General features: G+C 45.1%; 2 protein-coding genes across 3 annotated transcripts in view; both read left to right on the forward strand.

Moving 5' to 3' along the window:
- LOC132455344 (protein NLRC5-like) overlaps window positions 1-24,085 on the forward strand; it is a 227,474-nt gene that overhangs the window by 135,859 nt on the left and 67,530 nt on the right. Inside the window, exons 26-27 of one of the 2 annotated variants that reach the window (XM_060049156.1) lie at window positions 22,768-22,941; window positions 23,112-23,158. In XM_060049156.1, coding sequence (XP_059905139.1) covers window positions 22,768-22,941; window positions 23,112-23,158 — 221 coding nt within the window. Of the gene's footprint in view, window positions 1-22,034; window positions 22,209-22,767; window positions 22,942-23,111; window positions 23,159-24,085 lie in introns of both variants that reach the window. The other variant, XM_060049154.1, reaches the window with a different exon arrangement.
- The window catches only part of LOC132455346 (NACHT, LRR and PYD domains-containing protein 5-like), a 132,662-nt gene that overhangs the window by 22,500 nt on the left and 86,077 nt on the right, over window positions 1-24,085 (forward strand). The window contains exons 2-6 of the mRNA XM_060049158.1: window positions 7,110-7,206; window positions 7,321-7,416; window positions 7,495-7,590; window positions 7,665-7,781; window positions 15,396-15,512. Of these exons, the coding sequence (XP_059905141.1) occupies window positions 7,124-7,206; window positions 7,321-7,416; window positions 7,495-7,590; window positions 7,665-7,781; window positions 15,396-15,512 (509 nt within the window). The 5' untranslated portion in view covers window positions 7,110-7,123. The remainder of the gene's footprint in view (window positions 1-7,109; window positions 7,207-7,320; window positions 7,417-7,494; window positions 7,591-7,664; window positions 7,782-15,395; window positions 15,513-24,085) is intronic.

A 24,085-nucleotide genomic window follows, 5' to 3' on the forward strand; every position in this document is an offset into this window, starting at 1 on the left:
CAGACTGTGCGTGTATATATAAACACACACACACACACACACACACTGTGTTTTGATGATTTATATTCATGTACTCAACTATAATCCAAATGCTACATTTTCTGGGGCTTCTTAAAGTTGATCTTGATTAACCATGAAAGGAAGAGATTTTTTAAATCTTTACAAAGACTATATTTCTAATGTTTCTGATTGATTGGTGGTAAATTGTAACATTTTTATACTACAATATTGTGTCTATTTTCAGACGTTAACAGTTTCATACTGCGGGGCTCTGATATCAGTTTATATTTTGATAAGCCTCACATGATGTAAAGCAGATTTTATATTATATTCGTAATGCAAGCGGTCGAAAAGCTATAGATCTTGTTGTGATCACTTTAAACTGAGTATTGATTCCTTGTGTTCTGTGGGGAAAAACACAGCAGCAGAACACACCTGTTTATGATTAGTAATGTCTGTCTGCTGCTTCTATTGTTTGAGTCCTTGTGTTTATTGTGTTCATGTAAGGGACTGTTCTTCTATTGTTTGAGTCCTTGTGTTTACTGTGTTCATGTAAGGGACTGTTCTTCTATTGTTTGAGTCCTTGTGTTTATTGTGTTCATGTAAGGGACTGTTCTTCTATTGTTTGAGTCCTTGTGTTTGTGTTCATGTAAGGGACTGTTCTTCTATTGTTTGAGTCCTTGTGTTTATTGTGTTCATGTAAGGGTCTGTTCTTCTGTTATCCTGGTTAATAAAGCATAATGGTGATAAACAACTCAGTGGATCCTCTGAATGTTCTCTTGTGTTCAGCAGAGGATCAGTTTACACTTTAAGGTCGGGGGTTCACTGAATAAAAAGCACAACAGAGGCTTCGTCTACACAACATTAATAATCAGGATACCAGCAAGTGCATTTCCACCTCAGACTCATACGCCCGATGAGGGACGGAGCATGGAGAGAGTTCTAGAAGCGGGCCGACAGGAAACAGCCCAGCTACTGGCGTCTCTCCAGAGACGAGCCTTGCAGGCTGGTTGATGCACCACCTCCCCGTCTAACAGGACCCTGAGCGCCATGTTGAAACACACAGAGGTGTGTGTTTGAGGCGCTGAGCTGCAGAGGAGGAACCTCTCCTTCTCTGGGTGCGTGGGAGGGGGCAGTAGGATGGACGCGTTTGATAAATGAGTCGATAGTAAGATGTGAGGTCGTTTATCAAAGCCACGCTTCAGTCCTGTTATTGCGTGGGGAGCCACTAGGGGGCGGTGAATCCACCTCGGTGGGGTTCACCTTCTGACCAAGGTGTGTGAAGTGGCAACCTATTTGCACCTCTTGCAGGACGTTTCAGTCCTCGTGTTTTCCGTAAGGCAATAAGCACCAAAAAAGTAGTCCAAGAAGGAAACGAGGCTGATGGAAAAGGAAGAAAGCAGCGATTTATCCTCAGAACATAGTGAACAAACATTGAACCAATAATAAACGTTTCCAAGTAAAATACTGGGTCACCACATAGTAATTGACAGGAAGAAATCACTTGTTTGTATTTAAATGACGGTTATCTACGGTCAGAAAGCCGTTGCTCCCGTCATGCTCTGAGAACTCAATTAACTCAGTCAACTCAACAACTCAATCAATTTATGGTCGAAGGGCAAATTAAGACGCAATAAAACTTCATCTATTGGATAGACACAAATCAGATGGAGCAAAATATCCGTTGTGCTTAATTATTGTGAATTAAAGCAAAATAGAAATTAACAAATTGTAAATAATAGTGTGTGTTTGTGTGGTGGAGGTGTTTGGAATGGTTGAAGAGCCTTTTGTGCTCAACCCACACACACACACACACACACACACACACACACACACACACACACACACACACACACACACCAACCAGCGAGCAGAAGACCCAACACAACTAAATGAAGAGCAGACTGTACAGCTATAATGAAAGGTTCCTTCAAGGTGGGTTTGTTAAAGCGTGTTCATCCCTTCACCACCGAGTGTTGGTGTTACCACCCCAACTCTTTCAGGGGGAAAAAGGGAAGTAACACACACACAACCCGGTGGATTGGGGTTGTAATTATGGTATTTATTATAACTCAACAAAGGAATAGAATAACAATCATCAGAAATGGGCCGCTAGGTGCTGTGAAAGCAAAGAAACAAATATAACCAAAAGAGAACTCCTTCAAATAAAATGGAGCTACCTGTCTAATAACTAAATACGAATGGTCCTAAAACAAACCCTAACTGGCTACTCTAGCATAACGAAAACAGAAATACAAATGATCAGCACCCCCTAAACCTAGTGTGGCTAAACAGTGACAAACCTAAATGAGAGTGCAAATGAACAACGTCAGTACAGAGGGATTCTTCTTCCCCTGGCCCAAATCTGGGAACACACAAACGTAACCTCTTGCTCTCAAACGAATGCGACTACGCGCCTAGATTCCCTACAGGTGTCTGCCCCGCTTGCAGGGCGCATCAGGCTTTTATACGCCTCCACGGCGCCGTCGCTCTCTGATTGGTTCCGGGGACGGAGGGACCCGCCCACTTGAGCTGCTCTGGGGAAAAACAGGAGGGGTAGCGCACGCAGCGGGAGGGGAGACAATGCGGTCGGCTGACGGCCGTAACAGTTGGAGAATCCGTTGTGACATCAGCTCCATGGACTAGAACGGCCTTTTAGGACGGGGACCGGGATTCAGAAGGAGGAACTCCAGGGGGAGATGAGAGGACTCCTCGTCTCAACGACCAGAACACGACTTCAGTCTGTCACCAGAGAACCACGGAGCACACCCCAACGTTCCCCTCCAGGCATGGAGACGCCTCAGCCACAGCCCCTCCACCCCCTCAGCTGGAGGGGCACAGCTCCAGGTCATAAAGGGTCTTCGTCGGGGCCGGTCCAAGGTGGTTCTGATCTGAGGGAGCCATCTCCCAGGTCCAGCTGGCCCCGCCCATCACTGTTCAGCCTGAGAGAGGCTTCCATCTCGGGGGTTGGAGTGAACACCGTCCACAGAGAGCTTCACCTGGTCCAGCAGAGTCCTGGTCAGCCTGTTGCTGATGGAGGGTCCTGCTCCTCAAGAGCCTCCACCCTCCACTGGGGGGTCTCCTGAACCCATGACCTCCTCCTCACCTCCTCCCCAGAGTCCTCAGGCTAAAGCGGCGCGCTCTGTGAAGGCTTCTCCTTCAGGAGACCGCTGGACTACAAAGACTTGACCTCAGAGACGTTGAATCACCCGGGGACCCCTTCTGGAGACCCCCTGCATGACCCCTCCCCAGTGTGGGGCGCCACTGAAGAACGTTGTTCATCACTGACCTCTCTGGAGGCCCTGAAGGTTGTGCTCTGTTCTGGGTGTCCTGGAGGAGAGCTGGGCATGGCCGGTGGGATGCTGTTGGCATGAGGACGTGACCTGGCACGAGAGTTCTGCCTTGGATGGCTCTGTGGCATGTGGGTTTGACACGAGATGGAAGGGGTACACATGTGAGCATGGCTAGGGTTCCACCTGGTATGTGTGTGTGGGTGTGTGTGTGTGTGTGTGTGTGTGTGTGTGTGTGTGTGTGTGTGTGTGTGTGTGTGTGTGTGTGTGTGTGTGTGTGTGTGTGTAGGGGGGGTCCACCTGGCATGGGTTTCTACATGTGTGTGTGTGGGGGGGTCCAACTGAGAAGTCACACCTCACACGGCAGTTGTCAAGGATCAAATCAAATAATGTTTACTTAAAGGACAGAGTTTCCTGTGTTCTCATAAAGGAGAAGAACGCATGAGGGGATCTCTGCTCCGTCGTGCCCGGGATACCCCCGGCACAAAGGTCAACGCTGGCTAACACTAGGAACAAGTAGAGCGGCTAGACGATGCAAGGAATAGGAGGCGGAGCTTACACGATGAAGGGGGAACAACATGATAGATGTTTCCATCCTACATCATGTGTGGAGCAGAGCTGATCTCAGCCTTTCTGTCACCTGTGCCACGGTATAAGAAGTCCTCGCAGTAGGCAGTGTGTCGGACTGCAGCTGGCGCAGCTCTTGGGGCGGCGCGGGTTGGTCTCCCCTTCAGGGTACTGCACCTTGGGGACCTCTGGAGGAACGCAGGCTGACTTCCATCCATTGGATCATTGTGTGTTATGTTTTATTGTTTGTTGTATTATTGTTTGTATGTTATTGTACCGTTATTACCCAAATCTAGGACCATAATTGTTATAAGTTAGAATAGAAAATAAAGTAAAAAATAAAGAATAAAGATTCTGAAACCCTAAGCCCTCTGAATACTGAGTGACATCACGTTACAAAGGTTGTAAACTGTGCTGGTTTGATGAGACTAAAGGTGTGTGTTGTTGAATACCTGCCTGTAAAGGGTGCAGCAAGAATCCAACCCAACCAGATAATCACGGAAGAGAAGTGAAGGAATAAAATAACCCTGCTATTATAGAAACATAACCATTGTAAATGATGACACTACATAGACTACTGTTCACTGTCTGTTTTCTCCTCAAAACCATTTATAACCTTTAATGCTATAACATTAACAGCTGCAGTCAGGTAGAAATGTTTAAAGGATCCATGTTGATGATAATAATCCATAGACTATATTTTTTGTAGTTTCTGCCTTTGAATAATGAATGACGTGTAACAATGTTGGTTTCCTGATTTAAATAAAAAAGTACACTTGACCGACTTCCAGCTCTGTCTGGAGACATGATGTCACAGCGACATGACAAGGAGTTCAAACGCATCAAAACACCCTCACCCTCACCCACATGGAGGCCGATGTCTACATGAATAGGAGCCATGGAGGGTCTTCTATTCATTTGTGGTGTTGACGTCACACTCAAGGGACCATAGCAATCTGTTTTTGGTTAAAAAAAAACTATTCCTGCACAAACGGTAGCAGGTGACCCTCACACAATCATGAGAGTATCTCATCCAGATAGAATAACGTGTGTGTGTGTGTGTGTGTGTGTGTGTGTGTGTGTGTGTGTGTGTGTGTGTGTGCGCCTTGCCTTGGCTATTCCATACCTGTCAGTAAAGGGTGTAAGTCACACCCAGTAAAGGGTGTGAGGAAGGAAAAACACAAGATGAATCCAACCCAACGAGATGACTCATTTAAGAGGAATGAATGAAGGAAATAGTAAACTAAATACCTAGTCTGTTATAGAATCACACGCCAGTACAACATGCTAACCCTTACTGAGTACTCTGTACTCTGAGTATCTTGTACTGAAAAGAAAAATCATCCATCTATTGTATAGATTCTACTGATTCATACGTTCACACTGATGCAGATCTAGTGTTCATATGAACAAGGTGATGATGTCTTTAAAGGATGAAAGAGGCCTTTTCTACTTGATGTGCTTCTATTCATGACGTTATCAGTCTCTTTATTTTTTTTAACATGGTACCTATGTTCTGTTGGTTCTGCTGTACAGAAGCAGCTGACTCAGTGACTGAGTGTCTCTACATGCTGGTTGAACCATCAAGTGTCTCTTGGTTTTTCTCTGAGCCTCTAAGCATTACAGATCTCTGTCCATTGTTCATATTTTAATAAAGTAATTATTCTTGGATCAGCCGCCTTAGCATGTTAGTCTGGGAGGAGTTTGAACTCGGAGGGGGAACTGGTCCAACTGGTTGGTTCATCATTTCCTTGTTATGAGTCGGACGGTTTGCTGTGGCTCACTTCATCACAGCAGGAAGACGACTCAGGTACTGTCGTCCACTCTGATCCGTGATAGATCATAATTATGAATAACTTTGAATCATATTAATAGGGTGATGGTTAAAAATGTTAGTAAATGTATGGATGCATTGCTATTCGTCAAAATTGCCATTGAATAATTTTGAAGATTCCTGCTCTGTAGAATGCTACGTGTTAAGACTGTGGGCATTGGGGATCAAAACCCAGAAGCTTCCAGCCAGGAGTCGAGTGTCAGGTTGACGTTAATAATGATAATTTCAATGTAAAGTCAAGGTTCAGGTTGAGGTTATATATGTTTCCTCTGATTTAGGATTTGCTCTAAATCACAAAGTGTCCTGTGGCCAGTTGTTATATTTGTGGGGCGGTATTATGATTACATTATTTGTACAGGAAGACGGCCATCTTTGTTAGTGAAGGTGTCTAAACGTCATCTTGTACTGGGTCTTGATCTCTGTGGGCCTGCATCAATCTGCAGTAGTGTAGGCCTACTCTATATCTGAGAGCATCACCCGTATGAGAGGGTCATGACCTTCAAGGTGAATTAACACTGCCACCACCGCCTCAACACACAACTGGTTCGTGTTCTTCAGCTCAGCCAATCCCACTGACATCCTCTCACCAGCAGGGGGTGCTGCGGTGCAGCTTTTCGAGGGTTTCAAAACGGACCCTGTGTCAAATCATTTGGTTTATGCCGCTTTTCCACCGCACATGTAGCTCGACTCGACACGACACGACTCGACACGACTCGACACGGTAGCAGCACGGGTGCTTTTCCACCGCAAATAGTACCTCCTGGACGTGGGCGGGGTCGGCTCCGCGAAAGGGCCGTGACGTATTTTTGTACGCGACGCAAACGAGACCTACGCAACCCACACATGGACAGAACCAACATAACAACAATGGAGGACATCGATGCGATGGTATTCGTGTTCGTATTATTAGCTGGCATGTTGAAGAAGTTGAAGAAGTGGAATATGTTGGCTGCGGCGCTGCTATGGCTTTTACCAGCATGGTTGCCATGTCGCTCTCGTGACTTCGTCACACTCTCTGGCCAATCAGTGGCCGGCCGTCTGCCGACGTCACCTTTTAGCATCGGCTCAGCCGCTTGGAACCTAGAGCGAGGCGGTACTAGAAAAAGCAGCCACTTCAGGTACCAGATCGCGGTGGAAACGCAAAAAATGCGAGCTGAGTCGAGTCGAGTCGAGTCGTGTCGAGCTGGTACCATGCAGTGGAAAAGCGGCAAAGACACTTCTGGGCAGCATCTCCACATCTTTCCCCTCATTGAGAATGAGAGGGTCTATGAATCTGCGTCTAGGAAAGACCACCCTGCCTCTTGTCCAGAGAGACAGAGACAACAGCCCCCTGGGACCGGAAATACACAGCTCATATAAAAGAAGAGAGTAAACACTGAGTGGCCGTAGAAACCTTATGGAGTTGTGTTTGTGTCCAGGTCTCCAGTCTACTATGGATGAGGAGAGAGAGGAGGGGGGTCCTACCTCTAAGACCACTCTGTCTGGGGAACATGGCCGCCGGAGCAAAGCTAAGAGGTAAGAAGAGGATCTCTCTGTCTGTGACTGTCGTCCATCTCAGAGCTCACCAGTGATACGTCATGACTCCATCATTAGTCTGAGTAACAGCTGTTTTTGGGTGTTGTGTTGAAGCCCAGAGCAGCAGCAGAGAGCAGACTCCCCTGGACCCAGCTGTGTCTCCAGGAAGAGTGACTGGTTTATGGAAAGAATGAACTGTTTTGAACCAAAGTGAGTGCGTATATATGAGAGATTATAAAAATACAGCATCCACCAAACAAACATAAATCCTGGTTCTTGTTTTTCTAGAGGAGTCCAGCAGCAGAGAGCAGACTCCCCTGGACCCAGCTGTGTCTCCATGAAGAGTGACCGGTTTATGGAAAGAATTAACTGTTTTGAACCAAAGTGAGTATATATCAGAGATTAGAAAAACACAGCATCCATCAAACAAACATAAATCCTGGTTCTTGTTTTTCTAGAAGAGTCCAGCAGCAGAGAGCAGACTCCCCTGGACCCAGCTGTGTCTCCATGAAGAGTGACCGGTCTATGGGTAGACTTTGGAACTTTGAAGATGGAAATCAGTCTATTGAGGAGAGGTGAGGATTTAATCCAGTGGTTCTCCACCTTTTTTGACTAAACGCCCCCCTGACCCTACCCTGATCCTCTGGCGTCCCCCCCCCAAATAAATTAACTAACAACACCACTCACACTCGTGTTATATTGCTTAGAGAGAGAGAGAGAGAGAGAGAGAGAGAGAGAGAGAGAGAGAGAGAGAGAGAGAGAGAGAGAGAGAGAGAGAGAGAGAGAGAGAGAGAGAGAGAGAGAGAGAGAGAGAGAGAGAGAGAGAGAGAGAGAGAGAGAGAGAATGGCCTGGGAACAGGCACAGGCACCGCAAAAACAGATTGTGCGCAGAGGCCTAATTAGCAGTGGCGATTTTGGTTTGGAAACTGGTGGGGCCATGCAGGAAAATATTATAACGCAATCCAGAAATACCACATATTACTACCATCACAAAAAAAACAGTAGCAAGTGACAGAGGGAACCAAAATTGCAGCTGAATAATGCCATCACTCAAACGCGAATCTGACAACATATATTAGGCTATTATAGCAATAGCACCACCAAATGGCAGCGTTCAAGATCTCACAATATCAAAACTCAAGAAAACAACAACGTGGCAACAATAAAAACACAACGGCGCACACCCTTTACACAGCAATCAATATACAAAGCCACCACTCACAATATACCAAAAAAAGAAGAAGTATGGTTTAAGTTGCATTAAGTTTGCAGGCCACCATACTGTACAATTAACAATGAATCTAGCCTGATAGAGTGGTTGCCTATTCAGACCTGGATAATCCTGGTTGAAAATTTAAGTAAGTTTGGGCTAAGATGGTAATTACCTGTGCTTTAAGGACAGTGCTGTCTGGTCTCCTTTGTGTGGCTGAGGTGAAACACAAGCATTTTTTTCCGCTTGAACAACTCCTGGTTGAACGATCTATTCTTGTCCTTTCCCTCTTGAATAATGATTAAATCCGTCGGGCGATGTGGTCCCAAACGTTTTATCTCCAACTTCTGTTCAAGTGCTAAATCTCACATGAGACAGATACTCAACACGATTCATCATTTAATGAATGAAACGTCCATTTGTTGTTATTTACTGTAACAGTAACTGTAACAGTAACTACGTTAGCCAGCTAGCAAGATCTGATCGGCTCCCGCCGTAAACCCCGCCCTTTCTACAAATCAGCCAATGAGAAGAGCTTTGGGGCACTAAACTTCTGGCCCCACTGCCGAAACAGAAGCGGGCGCTGCGCACGCGCTTGCTCGCGCAACAGCACCAGTTTTCTACACTGCAGCAGACGGGGCCATCTCGGCTGTGCCCCACCGAGCGGAACAGACGAGACGGAGCAACGAACTATTTCACACACAACTACTACACTACAACAATTGCGTTCATCAAATTAAAACTGCGGACATGTAATTATTTATTAACAATTAATGTATGATTAACTTATGCTCAATGAAATTTAAAAAAAAAAAAATGAAAAGTATAATCGTGCCCTGCACGGCAGCGTTCTCTGGTGGGGCCGTGCCCCACTGGCCCCTAATGCAAAGACGCCACTGGTGATAGGATTAATGATTAATTAACTAATTAGGGCTATATATTTTGATAAGGCTGTTTAGTGATGTGGTTGACATGGTGAATGAGAGGAGGGATAAGGCTGTTTAGTGATGTGGTTGACATGGTGAATGAGAGGAGGGATAAGGCTGTTTTAGTGATGTGGTTGACATGGTGAATGAGAGGAGGGATAAGGCTGTTTAGTGATGTGGTTGACATGGTGAATGAGAGGAGGGATAAGGCTGTTTAGTGATGTGGTTGACATGGTGAATGAGAGGAGGGATAAGGCTGTTTTAGTGATGTGGTTGACATGGTGAATGAGAGGAGGGATAAGGCTGTTTTAGTGATGTGGTTGACATGGTGAATGAGAGGAGGGATAAGGCTGTTTAGTGATGTGGTTGACATGGTGAATGAGAGGAGGGATAAGGCTGTTTTAGTGATGTGGTTGACATGGTGTGAATGAGAGGAGGGATAAGGCTGTTTTAGTGATGTGGTTGACATGGTGAATGAGAGGAGGGATAAGGCTGTTTTAGTGATGTGGTTGACATGGTGTGAATGAGAGGAGGGATAAGGCTGTTTTAGTGATGTGGTTGACATGGTGAATGAGATGAGGGATAAGGCTGTTCTAGTGATGTGGTTGACATGGTGAATGAGAGGAGGGATAAGGCTGTTTTAGTGATGTGGTTGACATGGTGAATGAGAGGAGGGATAAGGCTGTTTAGTGATGTGGTTGACATGGTGTGAATGAGAGGAGGGGTAAGGCTGTTTTAGTGATATGGTTGACATGGTGAATGAGAGGAGGGATAAGGCTGTTTAGTGATGTGGTTGACATGGTGAATGAGAGGAGGGATAAGGCTGTTTAGTGATGTGGTTGACATGGTGAATGAGAGGAGGGATAAGGCTGTTTTAGTGATGTGGTTGACATGGTGTGAATGAGAGGAGGGATAAGGCTGTTTTAGTGATGTGGTTGACATGGTGAATGAGAGGAGGGATAAGGCTGTTTAGTGATGTGGTTGACATGGTGAATGAGAGGAGGAATAAGGCTGTTTTAGTGATGTGGTTGACATGGTGAATGAGAGGAGGGATAAGGCTGTTTTAGTGATGTGGTTGACATGGTGAATGAGAGGAGGGATAAGGCTGTTTAGTGATGTGGTTGACATGGTGAATGAGAGGAGGGATAAGGCTGTTTAGTGATGTGGTTGACATGGTGAATGAGAGGAGGGATAAGGCTGTTTAGTGATGTGGTTGACATGGTGAATGAGAGGAGGGATAAGGCTGTTTTAGTGATGTGGTTGACATGGTGAATGAGAGGAGGGATAAGGCTGTTTTAGTGATGTGGTTGACATGGTGAATGAGAGGAGGGATAAGGCTGTTTAGTGATGTGGTTGACATGGTGAATGAGAGGAGGGATAAGGCTGTTTAGTGATGTGGTTGACATGGTGAATGAGAGGAGGGATAAGGCTGTTTTAGTGATGTGGTTGACATGGTGAATGAGAGGAGGGATAAGGCTGTTTAGTGATGTGGTTGACATGGTGAATGAGAGGAGGGATAAGGCCGTTTAGTGATGTGGTTGACATGGTGAATGAGAGGAGGGATAAGGCTGTTTAGTGATGTGGTTGACATGGTGAATGAGAGGAGGGATAAGGCTGTTTTAGTGGTGTGGTTGACATGGTGAATGAGAGGAGGGATAAGGCTGTTTTAGTGATGTGGTTGACATGGTGAATGAGAGGAGGGATAAGGCTGTTTAGTGATGTGGTTGACATGGTGAATGAGAGGAGGGATAAGGCTGTTTTAGTGATGTGGTTGACATGGTGAATGAGAGGAGGGATAAGGCTGTTTAGTGATGTGGTTGACATGGTGAATGAGAGGAGGGATAAGGCTGTTTAGTGATGTGGTTGACATGGTGAATGAGAGGAGGGATAAGGCTGTTTTAGTGATGTGGTTGACATGGTGAATGAGAGGAGGGATAAGGCTGTTTAGTGATGTGGTTGACATGGTGAATGAGAGGAGGGATAAGGCTGTTTTAGTGATGTGGTTGACATGGTGAATGAGAGGAGGGATAAGGCTGTTTTAGTGATGTGGTTGACATGGTGAATGAGAGGAGGGATAAGGCTGTTTTAGTGATGTGGTTGACATGGTGTGAATGAGAGGAGGGATAAGGCTGTTTAGTGATGTGGTTGACATGGTGAATGAGAGGAGGGATAAGGCTGTTTTAGTGATGTGGTTGACATGGTGTGAATGAGAGGAGGGATAAGGCTGTTTAGTGATGTGGTTGACATGGTGTGAATGAGAGGAGGGATAAGGCTGTTTAGTGATGTGGTTGACATGGTGAATGAGAGGAGGGATAAGGCTGTTTAGTGATGTGGTTGACATGGTGAATGAGAGGAGGGATAAGGCTGTTTAGTGATGTGGTTGACATGGTGAATGAGAGGAGGGATAAGGCTGTTTAGTGATGTGGTTGACATGGTGAATGAGAGGAGGGATAAGGCTGTTTAGTGATGTGGTTGACATGGTGAATGAGAGGAGGGATAAGGCTGTTTTAGTGATGTGGTTGACATGGTGAATGAGAGGAGGGATAAGGCTGTTTAGTGATGTGGTTGACATGGTGTGAATGAGAGGAGGGATAAGGCTGTTTTAGTGATGTGGTTGACATGGTGAATGAGAGGAGGGATAAGGCTGTTTTAGTGATGTGGTTGACATGGTGAATGAGAGGAGGGATAAGGCTGTTTAGTGATGTGGTTGACATGGTGAATGAGAGGAGGGATAAGGCTGTTTAGTGATGTGGTTGACATGGTGAATGAGAGGAGGGATAAGGCTGTTTAGTGATGTGGTTGACATGGTGAATGAGAGGAGGGATAAGGCTGTTTTAGTGATGTGGTTGACATGGTGTGAATGAGAGGAGGGATGAGGCTGTTTAGTGATGTGGTTGACATGGTGAATGAGAGGAGGGATAAGGCTGTTTAGTGATGTGGTTGACATGGTGAATGAGAGGAGGGATAAGGCTGTTTTAGTGATGTGGTTGACATGGTGTGAATGAGAGGAGGGATAAGGCTGTTTAGTGATGTGGTTGACATGGTGAATGAGAGGAGGGATAAGGCTGTTTTAGTGATGTGGTTGACATGGTGAATGAGAGGAGGGATAAGGCTGTTTTAGTGATGTGGTTGACATGGTGAATGAGAGGAGGGATAAGGCTGTTTAGTGATGTGGTTGACATGGTGTGAATGAGAGGAGGGATAAGGCTGTTTTAGTGATGTGGTTGACATGGTGTTAATGAGAGGAGGGATAAGGCTGTTTTAGTGATGTGGTTGACATGGTGAATGAGAGGAGGGATAAGGCTGTTTAGTGATGTGGTTGACATGGTGAATGAGAGGAGGGATAAGGCTGTTTAGTGATGTGGTTGACATGGTGAATGAGAGGAGGGATAAGGCTGTTTTAGTGATGTGGTTGACATGGTGAATGAGAGGAGGGATAAGGCTGTTTAGTGATGTGGTTGACATGGTGAATGAGAGGAGGGATGAGGCTGTTTAGTGATGTGGTTGACATGGTGAATGAGAGGAGGGATAAGGCTGTTTAGTGATGTGGTTGACATGGTGAATGAGAGGAGGGATAAGGCTGTTTTAGTGATGTGGTTGACATGGTGAATGAGAGGAGGGATAAGGCTGTTTAGTGATGTGGTTGACATGGTGAATGAGAGGAGGGATAAGGCTGTTTTAGTGATGTGGTTGACATGGTGAATGAGAGGAGGGATAAGGCTGTTTTAGTGATGTGGTTGACATGGTGAATGAGAGGAGGGGTAAGGCTGTTTTAGTGATGTGGTTGACATGGTGAATGAGAGGAGGGATAAGGCTGTTTTAGTGATGTGGTTGACATGGTGAATGAGAGGAGGGATAAGGCTGTTTTAGTGATGTGGTTGACATGGTGAATGAGAGGAGGGATAAGGCTGTTTTAGTGATGTGGTTGACATGGTGAATGAGAGGAGGGATAAGGCTGTTTAGTGATGTGGTTGACATGGTGAATGAGAGGAGGGATAAGGCTGTTTAGTGATGTGGTTGACATGGTGAATGAGAGGAGGGATAAGGCTGTTTAGTGATGTGGTTGACATGGTGAATGAGAGGAGGGATAAGGCTGTTTAGTGATGTGGTTGACATGGTGAATGAGAGGAGGGATAAGGCTGTTTAGTGATGTGGTTGACATGGTGAATGAGAGGAGGGATAAGGCTGTTTAGTGATGTGGTTGACATGGTGAATGAGAGGAGGGATAAGGCTGTTTTAGTGATGTGGTTGACATGGTGAATGAGAGGAGGGATAAGGCTGTTTAGTGATGTGGTTGACATGGTGAATGAGAGGAGGGATAAGGCTGTTTAGTGATGTGGTTGACATGGTGTGAATGAGAGGAGGGATAAGGCTGTTTTAGTGATGTGGTTGACATGGTGAATGAGAGGAGGGGTAAGGCTGTTTAGTGATGTGGTTGACATGGTGAATGAGAGGAGGGATAAGGCTGTTTAGTGATGTGGTTGACATGGTGAATGAGAGGAGGGATAAGGCTGTTTAGTGATGTGGTTGACATGGTGAATGAGAGGAGGGATAAGGCTGTTTTAGTGATGTGGTTGACATGGTAAATGAGAGGAGGGGTAAGGCTGTTTTAGTGATGTGGTTGACATGGTGTGAATGAGAGGAGGGATAAGGCTGTTTAGTGATGTGGTTGACATGGTGTGAATGAGAGGAGGGGTAAGGCTGTTTTAGTGATGTGGTTGACATGGTGTGAATGAGAGGAGGGATAAGGCTGTTTAGTGATGTGGTTGACATGGTGAATGAGAGGAGGGATAAGGCTGTTTAGTGATGTGGTTGACATGGTGAATGAGAGGAGGGATAAGGCTGTTTAGTGATGTGGTTGACATGGTGAATGAGAGGAGGGATAAGGCCGTTTAGTGATGTGGTTGACATGGTGAATGAGAGGAGGGGTAAGGCTGTTTAGTGATGTGGTTGACATGGTGAATGAGAGGAGGGATAAGGCTGTTTAGTGATGTGGTTGACATGGTGAATGAGAGGAGGGATAAGGCTGTTTTAGTGATGTGGTTGACATGGTGAATGAGAGGAGGGATAAGGCTGTTTAGTGATGTGGTTGACATGGTGAATGAGAGGAGGGATAAGGCTGTTTTAGTGATGTGGTTGACATGGTGTGAATGAGAGGAGGGATAAGGCTGTTTTAGTGATGTGGTTGACATGGTGAATGAGAGGAGGGATAAGGCTGTTTAGTGATGTGGTTGACATGGTGAATGAGAGGAGGGATAAGGCTGTTTTAGTGATGTGGTTGACATGGTGAATGAGAGGAGGGATAAGGCTGTTTAGTGATGTGGTTGACATGGTGAATGAGAGGAGGGGTAAGGCTGTTTTAGTGATGTGGTTGACATGGTGAATGAGAGGAGGGATAAGGCTGTTTTAGTGATGTGGTTGACATGGTGAATGAGAGGAGGGGTAAGGCTGTTTTAGTGATGTGGTTGACATGGTGAATGAGAGGAGGGATAAGGCTGTTTTAGTGATGTGGTTGACATGGTGAATGAGAGGAGGGATAAGGCTGTTTAGTGATGTGGTTGACATGGTGAATGAGAGGAGGGATAAGGCTGTTTTAGTGATGTGGTTGACATGGTGAATGAGAGGAGGGATAAGGCCGTTTAGTGATGTGGTTGACATGGTGAATGAGAGGAGGGATAAGGCTGTTTAGTGATGTGGTTGACATGGTGAATGAGAGGAGAGATAAGGCTGTTCAGTGATGTGGTTGACATGGTGAATGAGAGGAGGGATAAGGCTGTTTTAGTGATGTGGTTGACATGGTGTGAATGAGAGGAGGGATAAGGCTGTTTTAGTGATGTGGTTGACATGGTGAATGAGAGGAGGGGTAAGGCTGTTTTAGTGATGTGGTTGACATGGTGAATGAGAGGAGGGGTAAGGCTGTTTAGTGATGTGGTTGACATGGTGAATGAGAGGAGGGATAAGGCTGTTTAGTGATGTGGTTGACATGGTGAATGAGAGGAGGGATAAGGCTGTTTTAGTGATGTGGTTGACATGGTCTGATCTTGTTTATCTAGAAGAGTCCAGCAGCAGAGAGCAGACTCCCCTGGACCCAGCTGTGTCTCCATGAAGAGTGACCACTCTATGAATCGACCTCCTCTCTTTAAAGATGGACGCCCCTCCAGAGAGGAGAGGTAGGAGTATTAAACAGACGATGACAACAGAACAGTTGGTTGTTATCAGATTCTACTGATACTCTCTCTCAAAATCAATCATTAACTAACTGAAGAGGATTACTGGTTTACCTATACTCCTTACACACACACACACACACACACACACACACACACACACACACACACACACACACACACACACACACACACACACACACACACACACACACACACACACACACAGACAAAGCCATTTACCATTAAATCATTCACAAGCAGATAAGATACCATCAACTTTATGAATCCAACATGGGGGGAATCACTTGTTATTGCAGCTCAGGAGTCAAAAGTACAGTGAAAGAGAAATTAAGTGATAAATACAAATACAAAATACATAAAAAATAATAATAAAGATAAAAAACGAATAATAACTAAATAAATACAATTACACTGAATACTTGCACAGTATAATCTTAAAAATAATTGCAGACAATAATATTCTCTCCTCGCTCTCTCTCTCTCTCTCTCTCTCTCTCTCCCCCCCTTGTATGTTTACTGTGTGTGTGTGTTCTCTCCACAGTCAACCCCGCCAGAGGTCAAAGGTTACCAGTGCTCAGTCTGTACAGCAGCATCAAACAGAGCTGATCAAGGTGTGTATATTTCCAACAAGACGTTTGACTTCTGCTCTCCATGATCATTAGAAAGCATCTCTTGTGATGCTCATCGTCTCCAGGCTTCCCTCTTTAGACCAGCTGACGTGAATCCAGGACAGATGCTTCTGATGTCCTCAGTGAGTTCAGAGTAAAGTCCTCCTTGATGTTTGTTCTGTTCCAGAGGGCTGAGGAGAACGCACACGCTTTCCTAGACAAGGAGCTGAAGAAGCTCTGGAGGGATCTCTTCTCAGATTACCCACAATGCTCAGAGGGTCAGAGGGAGGAGGAGGAGGATGGTAAGAACGAGGAGCAGAGGAGGCGTGCCATAGAGGGAGTGGTGGACATCACAAAGCTCTGCCTGATGGAGATGAACCAGGAGGAACTGGCCGACACACTGTGGGGCGGTAAGAGGCTCTTATTTTGAAGACAGAGGAGACAATTATTTTGAAGCGCGGAAGACTCTTATCTTGAAAACAAAATGAAAATGTGTATTTAGAGTAGTATGAGACTCTTATTTGTTCTGTTCAGACTAAATAACATAATCAAATTTGGTGTTAAATGATTTATAATTATATAAATTCATCAATGTGGAGAGATCTTTCTTCTTCGGCGTTTAATGGTTTGATCCAGATATGAACGGTTATTGTCGGTCGATCAGGATAAATGGTATGATCCAGATATGTAGGGTTATTGTGGGGGTATCAGGTTAAATGGTTTGATCGTTATGTAGGGTTATTGTGGGGGCTCCAGGTTAAATGGTTTGATCCAGATATATATATAGGGTTATTGTGGTTCGATCCGGTTAATGGTTGGGTCCAGATATGTGGGGTTATGGTTGGGTATGAAGTTAAATGGTTTGTTCCAGATATGTGGGGTTATTGTCAGATATGTGGGGTTATTGCCATCAGGTTAAGGAATGTTAAACAATAAATGGAAAATCTACAGCAGAACAACTATAAGTGGAATAAGTGGAAGAGATGCAGCACTATCTTGTTATATCAGCATATGAAGTTAATTTCCACTGATTCACTATCATTGTTATTATCATTAGACCAATGATTTTTCTGTGTAAACAACAAACAAAAAAGAAAAAATATGTATCCATTCCTTGTTACGACCAGCTTCTCGAACCACAAGTAATGAAGTCAGTAAATACTATGAAGTTTATCATTTTAGAGGAAATATTAACATGCTTCAAGTGATGTCACCTTCCACTATCTGATGTCTTCTGTTCATTCCCATGTAGGATCTGCTACTGTTGAGTGCCGACATAAAATCAAGTCTCATTTGAAGAAGAAGTTCAAGTGTGTGTCTGAGGGAATCCCTAAAGCAGGAAATCAAACGGGTCTGAATGACTTCTTCACAGAGCTCTTCGTCACAGAGAGAGGCAGTGGAGATGTCAACAAAGAACATGAGGTCAGACTGATTGAAACAGCTTCCAGGAAACCAGCCAAGGAAGAAACACCAATCAAATGTGAAGACATCTTTAAACCCTTACCTGGACGAGATCAACCAATCAGAACAATAGTGACAACTGGAGTGGCCGGCATTGGTAAAACCATCATAACACAAAAGTTCACTCTGGACTGGGCTGAAGACAAAGCCAACCACGACATACACTTCACATTTCTCTTAACTTTCAGAGAGCTGAATTTACTGAAAGAGAAAGAGTTTAGCTTGGTGGGACTTCTTCATCACTTCTTTATTGAGACCAAAGAAGCAGGAATCTGCAGATATGAACGGTTCAAAGTTCTCTTCATCTTGGATGGTCTGGATGAGTGTCGACTTCCTCTGGACTTCCAGAACAACCAGACCTGGACTGATGTCACAGACCCATCCTCGGTGGACGTGCTGCTGACAAATCTCATCAGGGGCAACCTGCTTCCCTCCGCTCGCATCTGGATAACCACACGCCCTGCGGCAGCCAATCAGATCCCTGCTGAGTGTGTTGACATGGTGACAGAGGTGAGGGGGTTCACCGACCCACAGAAGGAGCAGTACTTCAGTAAGAGATTCAAAGACGGGAAGCTGGCCAACACAATCATCTCCCACGTCAAGAAATCACGAAGCCTCCACATCATGTGTCACATCCCAGTCTTCTGTTGGATCACTGCTACAGTACTGGAGGACATCTTAAAAAAATCCCAGATAGAAGAGATGCCCAAGACTGTGACTCAGATGTACAGCCACTTCCTGAGGGTTCAGTCCATACAGGGGGACAGGAAGTACCATGGGAGAGCTGAAACGGATCCACACTGGAGTTCAGAGAGCAGAGAGATCATCGTTTCTTTGGGAAAACTGGCTTTTAACCAGCTGGAGAAAGGCAACCTGATCTTCTACGAGGCAGATCTGGCAGAGTGTCACATCGATATCAAAGAAGCCTCAGTGTACTCAGGAGTGTTCACCCAGATCTTTAAAGAGGAGTGTGGGCTGTACCAGGACAAGGTGTTCTGTTTTGTCCACCTGAGCATCCAGGAGTTTCTGGCTGCTCTTTATGTCTTTCTGTCCTTCATCAACGATGGTGTCAATCTTCTCTCAGAAGAACCACCCACCTCTGGGGAAGATAAACTCCTCCACCTCTACCAGAGGGCTGTGGACAAGGCCTTACAGAGTGAGAACGGACAACTGGACTTGTTCCTCCGCTTCCTCCTGGGCCTCTCTCTGGAGACCAATCAGATTGTCCTACGAGGTCTGCTGGGACGGACAGGAACAAGCTCACTGACCAATACAAAAACAGTGTCTTACATCAAGGAGAAGATAGATGGAGATCTCTCTCCAGAGAGAAGCATCAACCTGTTCCACTGTCTGAATGAGCTGAACGACCGTTCTCTAGTGAAGGAGATCGAACAGTACCTGACATCAGGAGGTCTCTCCGGAAAATCTCTCTCTCCTGCTCAACTGTCGGCTCTGGCCTTCATCCTACTGACATCAGAAGAGGAGCTGGACGTGTTTGACCTGAAGAAATACTCTGCTTCAGAGGAGGGTCTTCTGAGGCTGCTGCCAGTGGTCAAAGCCTCTAAAACATCTCTGTAGGTTCACTAATAAATTGTATTACAATACACACTACACAATATAAATATAACTGGAATATAAGGTTAAAATAATAAGCAAAAATCCCTGTAGGTTTATAACAACATGTATTACTATTCTACTCATAACATAATTAACATACTAGTTATAATATTATACAAAACATCTCTCTTGTCCTATTAACGTATAATGTTTTACAATACACATAAGAGAATATTCAGAACAATAGAATTTCGAAGAAGTATCCATTCAAAAAAACATTTTCAATCCCAAGTAAATAACTATTTTACACTTTACATTGAGTATATAATGAAAATGTATGCATCTAATTATTTAGTAATTTTTGGTAAACTAATAACATTCTGCATTATGGAATAACTTATGGCTTTCTGTTGTTTTGATTGCAGTTCCTGACATCTTCTATTTATTGTGTGTATAGGCTCAGTGGCTGTCATCTGTTAGAGGAATGCTGTGAAGCTCTGGCCTCAGTTCTCAGCTCCAGCTCTAGCCTGAGAGAGCTGGATCTGAGCAGCAATGATCTGCAGGATTCAGGAGTGAAGCTGCTCGCTGCTGGACTGGGGTGTCCACACTGTACACTGGAAACTCTCAGGTCAGTTTTATACAATGTGCAAAACAGTTACAAATAAATGTTCAAAGTCAGAGTTATATAACTCAGCTTATATCTCAGTACCTGTGATGACCACATTCAAGACTTTCATGTCATATAAACCTACCCCCTAATCCATCCATATAATTGCAAATCTTTAATGATAAATATAAACCCAAAACTTAACGATAGTGTCCCCTGTATGCAGGACGTTGATGGTTGAGAGCAGGGTGAAATATAGGGGGTCCTGGGAGGGTCAGAGACCCCTAGTTGGATGCCTAAGACCTCCTGAAAGCCACAACAGCAACATTTTCATAAAAATGATTTGAAACCTGCAATAGTCAAACAAAATGTATTTTTAATAGCTTAATATGTCCAATATTCATTATTAAACGTACAAAACATATATTCACACATATGAATAGGTTTCAGAAAGATATTTTTAATATTGTGTAACCAGGGTGAAGAGACTAACTAATAAAAGTTCTTTATGTATACAATAAGTTATTGTTGATATGGAGGATACAACAATAATTATCTTTTCATTATTAATATGTCAACTCACTATTCTTTTTTTTTTTTTTCCTTGCTCAGTACATTTGGTTTTATTGAGGATATTTGGGTTCACCCAATAGGATTGGTTGATATCGAGACTTTGGGGTCATCTGGGGAAGGGTGAGAGGTCACGAGTGAGCGGGAAAAAGGAGAGAGAGGGAAGAGACAAAGGAGGAGAGTACTTTATGCTCCCTAGAGATGTTTAGACATTTACTTCTTAGTTGCTGAAGGAGTACGGAAGAGAGCGTATGTGGGGCCGGTTTTATTGGTGTTTCTGTTTGTGTCTGGGATGTTGTGGACGGAAACCTCAGTCTTCTCCACTCCCTATAATGGTACCGGGATTTTTTCTTGCACGTGTTAAGAGTGAAGAGTCCAGACAGGCCTGCAACGTTTATGACGGCATATCATTGACAATAGGCGCCAACAAACATGACTTTGTACAGGCGAACAACTAACACATCCGTGTGCACAAATCATTATTGTAAACACTTTAACTGCACTTGTGCTCAGCAGTTCTCTGATCGAGATCGAGAGCAACAATAAAGCCTGTGAGGCAGAAACGATTCATTGAGCGCGCACGTCAATTGAAGCAGAACTCAACTGACACACCTGCACCCACAAATGCTGTCTTTTATCTCGTGCTCGCAAACTGTTTTCCTGCTCGCTCTGATATTTTTCTCCTCTCCACACAATGTACATAATATTGGATTAAAACTTCTCATACAAAACACCTAGATGCACTAATGACATGTATTACAATACAATACACAATATACTACAATAAATGTCATATTAATATGTTAAAATTCAAATGGCTTTTAAAACCCTACAAAACAACTATTAAATACCATACATTGTACACCCACGATACAATAAGATAAGGATCTAATGTATTGACTAATATATTTTTGTTAAGTCATTAAAACATCTCTAATAAGATATTTCAACACAATTCTTTCATAATGTCAAAAGTAAATTTGTTATTTTTAACACGGTTTCTTGTTATTCTTGTATTTTAAACATGTTTATTTTGTTTAGGCTGAATCGCTGTCATCTGTCAGAGAGATGCTGTGAAGCTCTGGCCTCAGTTCTCAGCTCCAACTCCTCTAGTCTGAAAGAGCTGGATCTGAGTACCAATGATCTGCAGGATTCAGGAGTGAAGCTGCTCTCTGCTGGACTTGGGAGTCCACACTGTACACTGGAAACTCTCAGGTTAGTTTTATCCAATGGTCAAACAATCACACCAAAAGGGTCAATATCAGAAGACATTTCACAGATTGACATCCAGAAAGGTTAGGTCATAAATACATTGTTTTCATAAGAATAACTCAACATATTTATATTGATGTTGGCATGACAGTTTAGGTACACATTCTATTCGTAGTTTGTTTATGATGGTATAATGTGTATATTGTCTAACATTATTATTCTGATTGTCATGTAGTCAGACAGTTAAGTGCGGTTTAGAGTCGTTTCATAAAGTTTAATAACAACCTATTAATAAAATTGTATGCTTAAGTGAAGTATAATGATAATTGTTGTTTGATAATTTAACATCTGTGTGAAATCTTTCTTAATATTTTAAGATCCAGGTTATTCATAGTATTTATTATTTCATGTATTTAAAAAAACTGTTTAAAATTCTCCTATAATTTAACTACAGTTCCTAACAGGTTGTGTTTATTTTGTGTGAAGGCTCAATGGCTGTCATCTGTCAGAGGAATGCTGTGAAGCTCTGGCCTCAGTTCTCAGCTCCAACTCCTCTAGTCTGAAAAAGCTGGACCTGAGTACCAATGATCTGCAGGATTCAGGAGTGAAGCTGCTCTCTGCTGGACTGGGGAGTCCACACTGTACACTGGAAACTCTCAGGTCAGTTATCAGCCTCTTCTTCAAACTGGTTATTCTAGCTTTCAGTAAGTGCTGCTCCTGCCTGATGCATTTCTGTTGATCTTTCCCTGCTGACAAAACACTCCCTGGCTCTACACAATGTCAGAACCTGTGAAGAAACGGTCTTAGTGTACCAAACACAGCAGACTTCTCCTGACTCTAACCAAACAATATCTCATTGAGTTGTAGCTATTGAGAAAGGAGCATTTGTTTAAGATCCGGTCACATCCAAGTGAAGGCAGTTCTGCTGTCTGTGATGTCATCTCCCCACTTCCTCTTCCTGTTGTCAGACTCTCAGGGTGACACAGCTTTGTCTCCATGAAGTATCAATAAAGCTTTTACTTGTCTTCAATGTTGAATGAATACACTTTATAAATGTGGTTACTTTAGTAGAAACTGCTCTCAACCAGATACAATACATTTGTGTGTGTGTGTGTGTGTGTGTGTGTGTGTGTGTGTGTGTGTGTGTGTGTGTGTGTGTGTGTGTGTGTGTGTGTGTGTGTGTGTGTGTGTGTGTGTGTGTGTGTGTGTGTGTGTGTAGCTTGTCTGGCTGCCTGGTCACACAGGAAGGCTGTGCTTCTCTGGCCTCAGCTCTGAGCTCCAACCCCTCCCATCTGAGAGTGCTGGACTTGAGCTACAATCACCCAGGAGACTCTGGAGCTGCGCTGCTCTCTGCTGGACTGGAGGATCCACGCTGGAGACTGGACACTCTCAGGTATGGAGAGGACAACTCACCACTCAGGGACAAAGTCTCCTATTCAAGCTGCTGCTAGATGAAGTGGTTTGAAGAGGCAGCTGTCACTCATGTTGTGTAGAACGTGATGAGACAGCAGATGATGAAGGTGAATGTTTCAACATGCTGCTCTCACTTTGTTTCCCCCCCAGTGTGGAGCACGGTGGAGTGTGGAGGCTGAAACCAGCTCTGAAGAAGTGTAAGTGTCTGTTTGATTCATCACCTCACACACTCACTATTGAGATGGAAAGTCCATCCACACAGCAGGAAGTGAGATCACATCCTACTGGGAATGAAGATGATGGCTGACATCATGTATCTTACGTATATTAATACTGTCGACCATCACAGTCACCGGGCTGAGGGGGGAGGAGTGTGGGGGTGGGGGGGTGAAGGAGAGGGGGGGTGACCGGGTTAGGGGCCGGTGAGGGGGAGGGGAAGGGGTGAGAGAGAGGCTGAGGGGGGGGACTAGGGGGGAGGGGGGATGACCGGGCTGAGGGGGGGCTGAGGGGGAGAGGGGGTGAAGGGGCTGAGGGGTGAGGGGGAGGGGGGTGACCGGGATGAGGGGGGGGGGGGGAGGTGGAGGGAGGTGACGGGGCTAAGGGGGAGGACTAGGGGGGAGGGGGAAGGAGTGTGGGGGTGGGGGGGTGAAGGGGCTGAGGGGGGGTGACCGGGTTAGGGGCCGGTGAAGGGGTGAGAGAGAGGGGGCTGAGGGGGAGGGGGCTGAGGGGGAGGACTAGGGGGGAGGGGGAGGGGGGATGACCGGGCTGAGGGGGGGCTGAGGGGGAGGGGGGTGACGGGGCTGATGGGGGGGTGAGGGGGAGGGGGAGGGAGGTGACGGGGCTGATGGGGAGGACTAGGGGTGAGGGGGAGGGGGGGTGACGGGGCTGAGGGGGAGGACTAGGGATGAGGGGGAGGGGGGGTGAAGGGGCTGAGGGCGAGGAGGAGGGGGGGGGGGGGGGGTGACCGGCTGAGGGGGGGCTGAGGGTGAGGACTAGGGGTGAGGGGGAGGGGGGGTGAAGGTGTGAGAGAGAGGGGGCTGAGGGGGAGGGGGCTGAGGGTGAGGACTAGGGGTGAGGGGGAGGGGGGGTGAACGGGCTGAGGGGGAGGGGGCTGAGGGGGGGGA

This window comes from Gadus macrocephalus, chromosome 4 (assembly GCF_031168955.1).
Source record: "Gadus macrocephalus chromosome 4, ASM3116895v1".
NCBI lineage: Eukaryota > Metazoa > Chordata > Actinopteri > Gadiformes > Gadidae > Gadus > Gadus macrocephalus.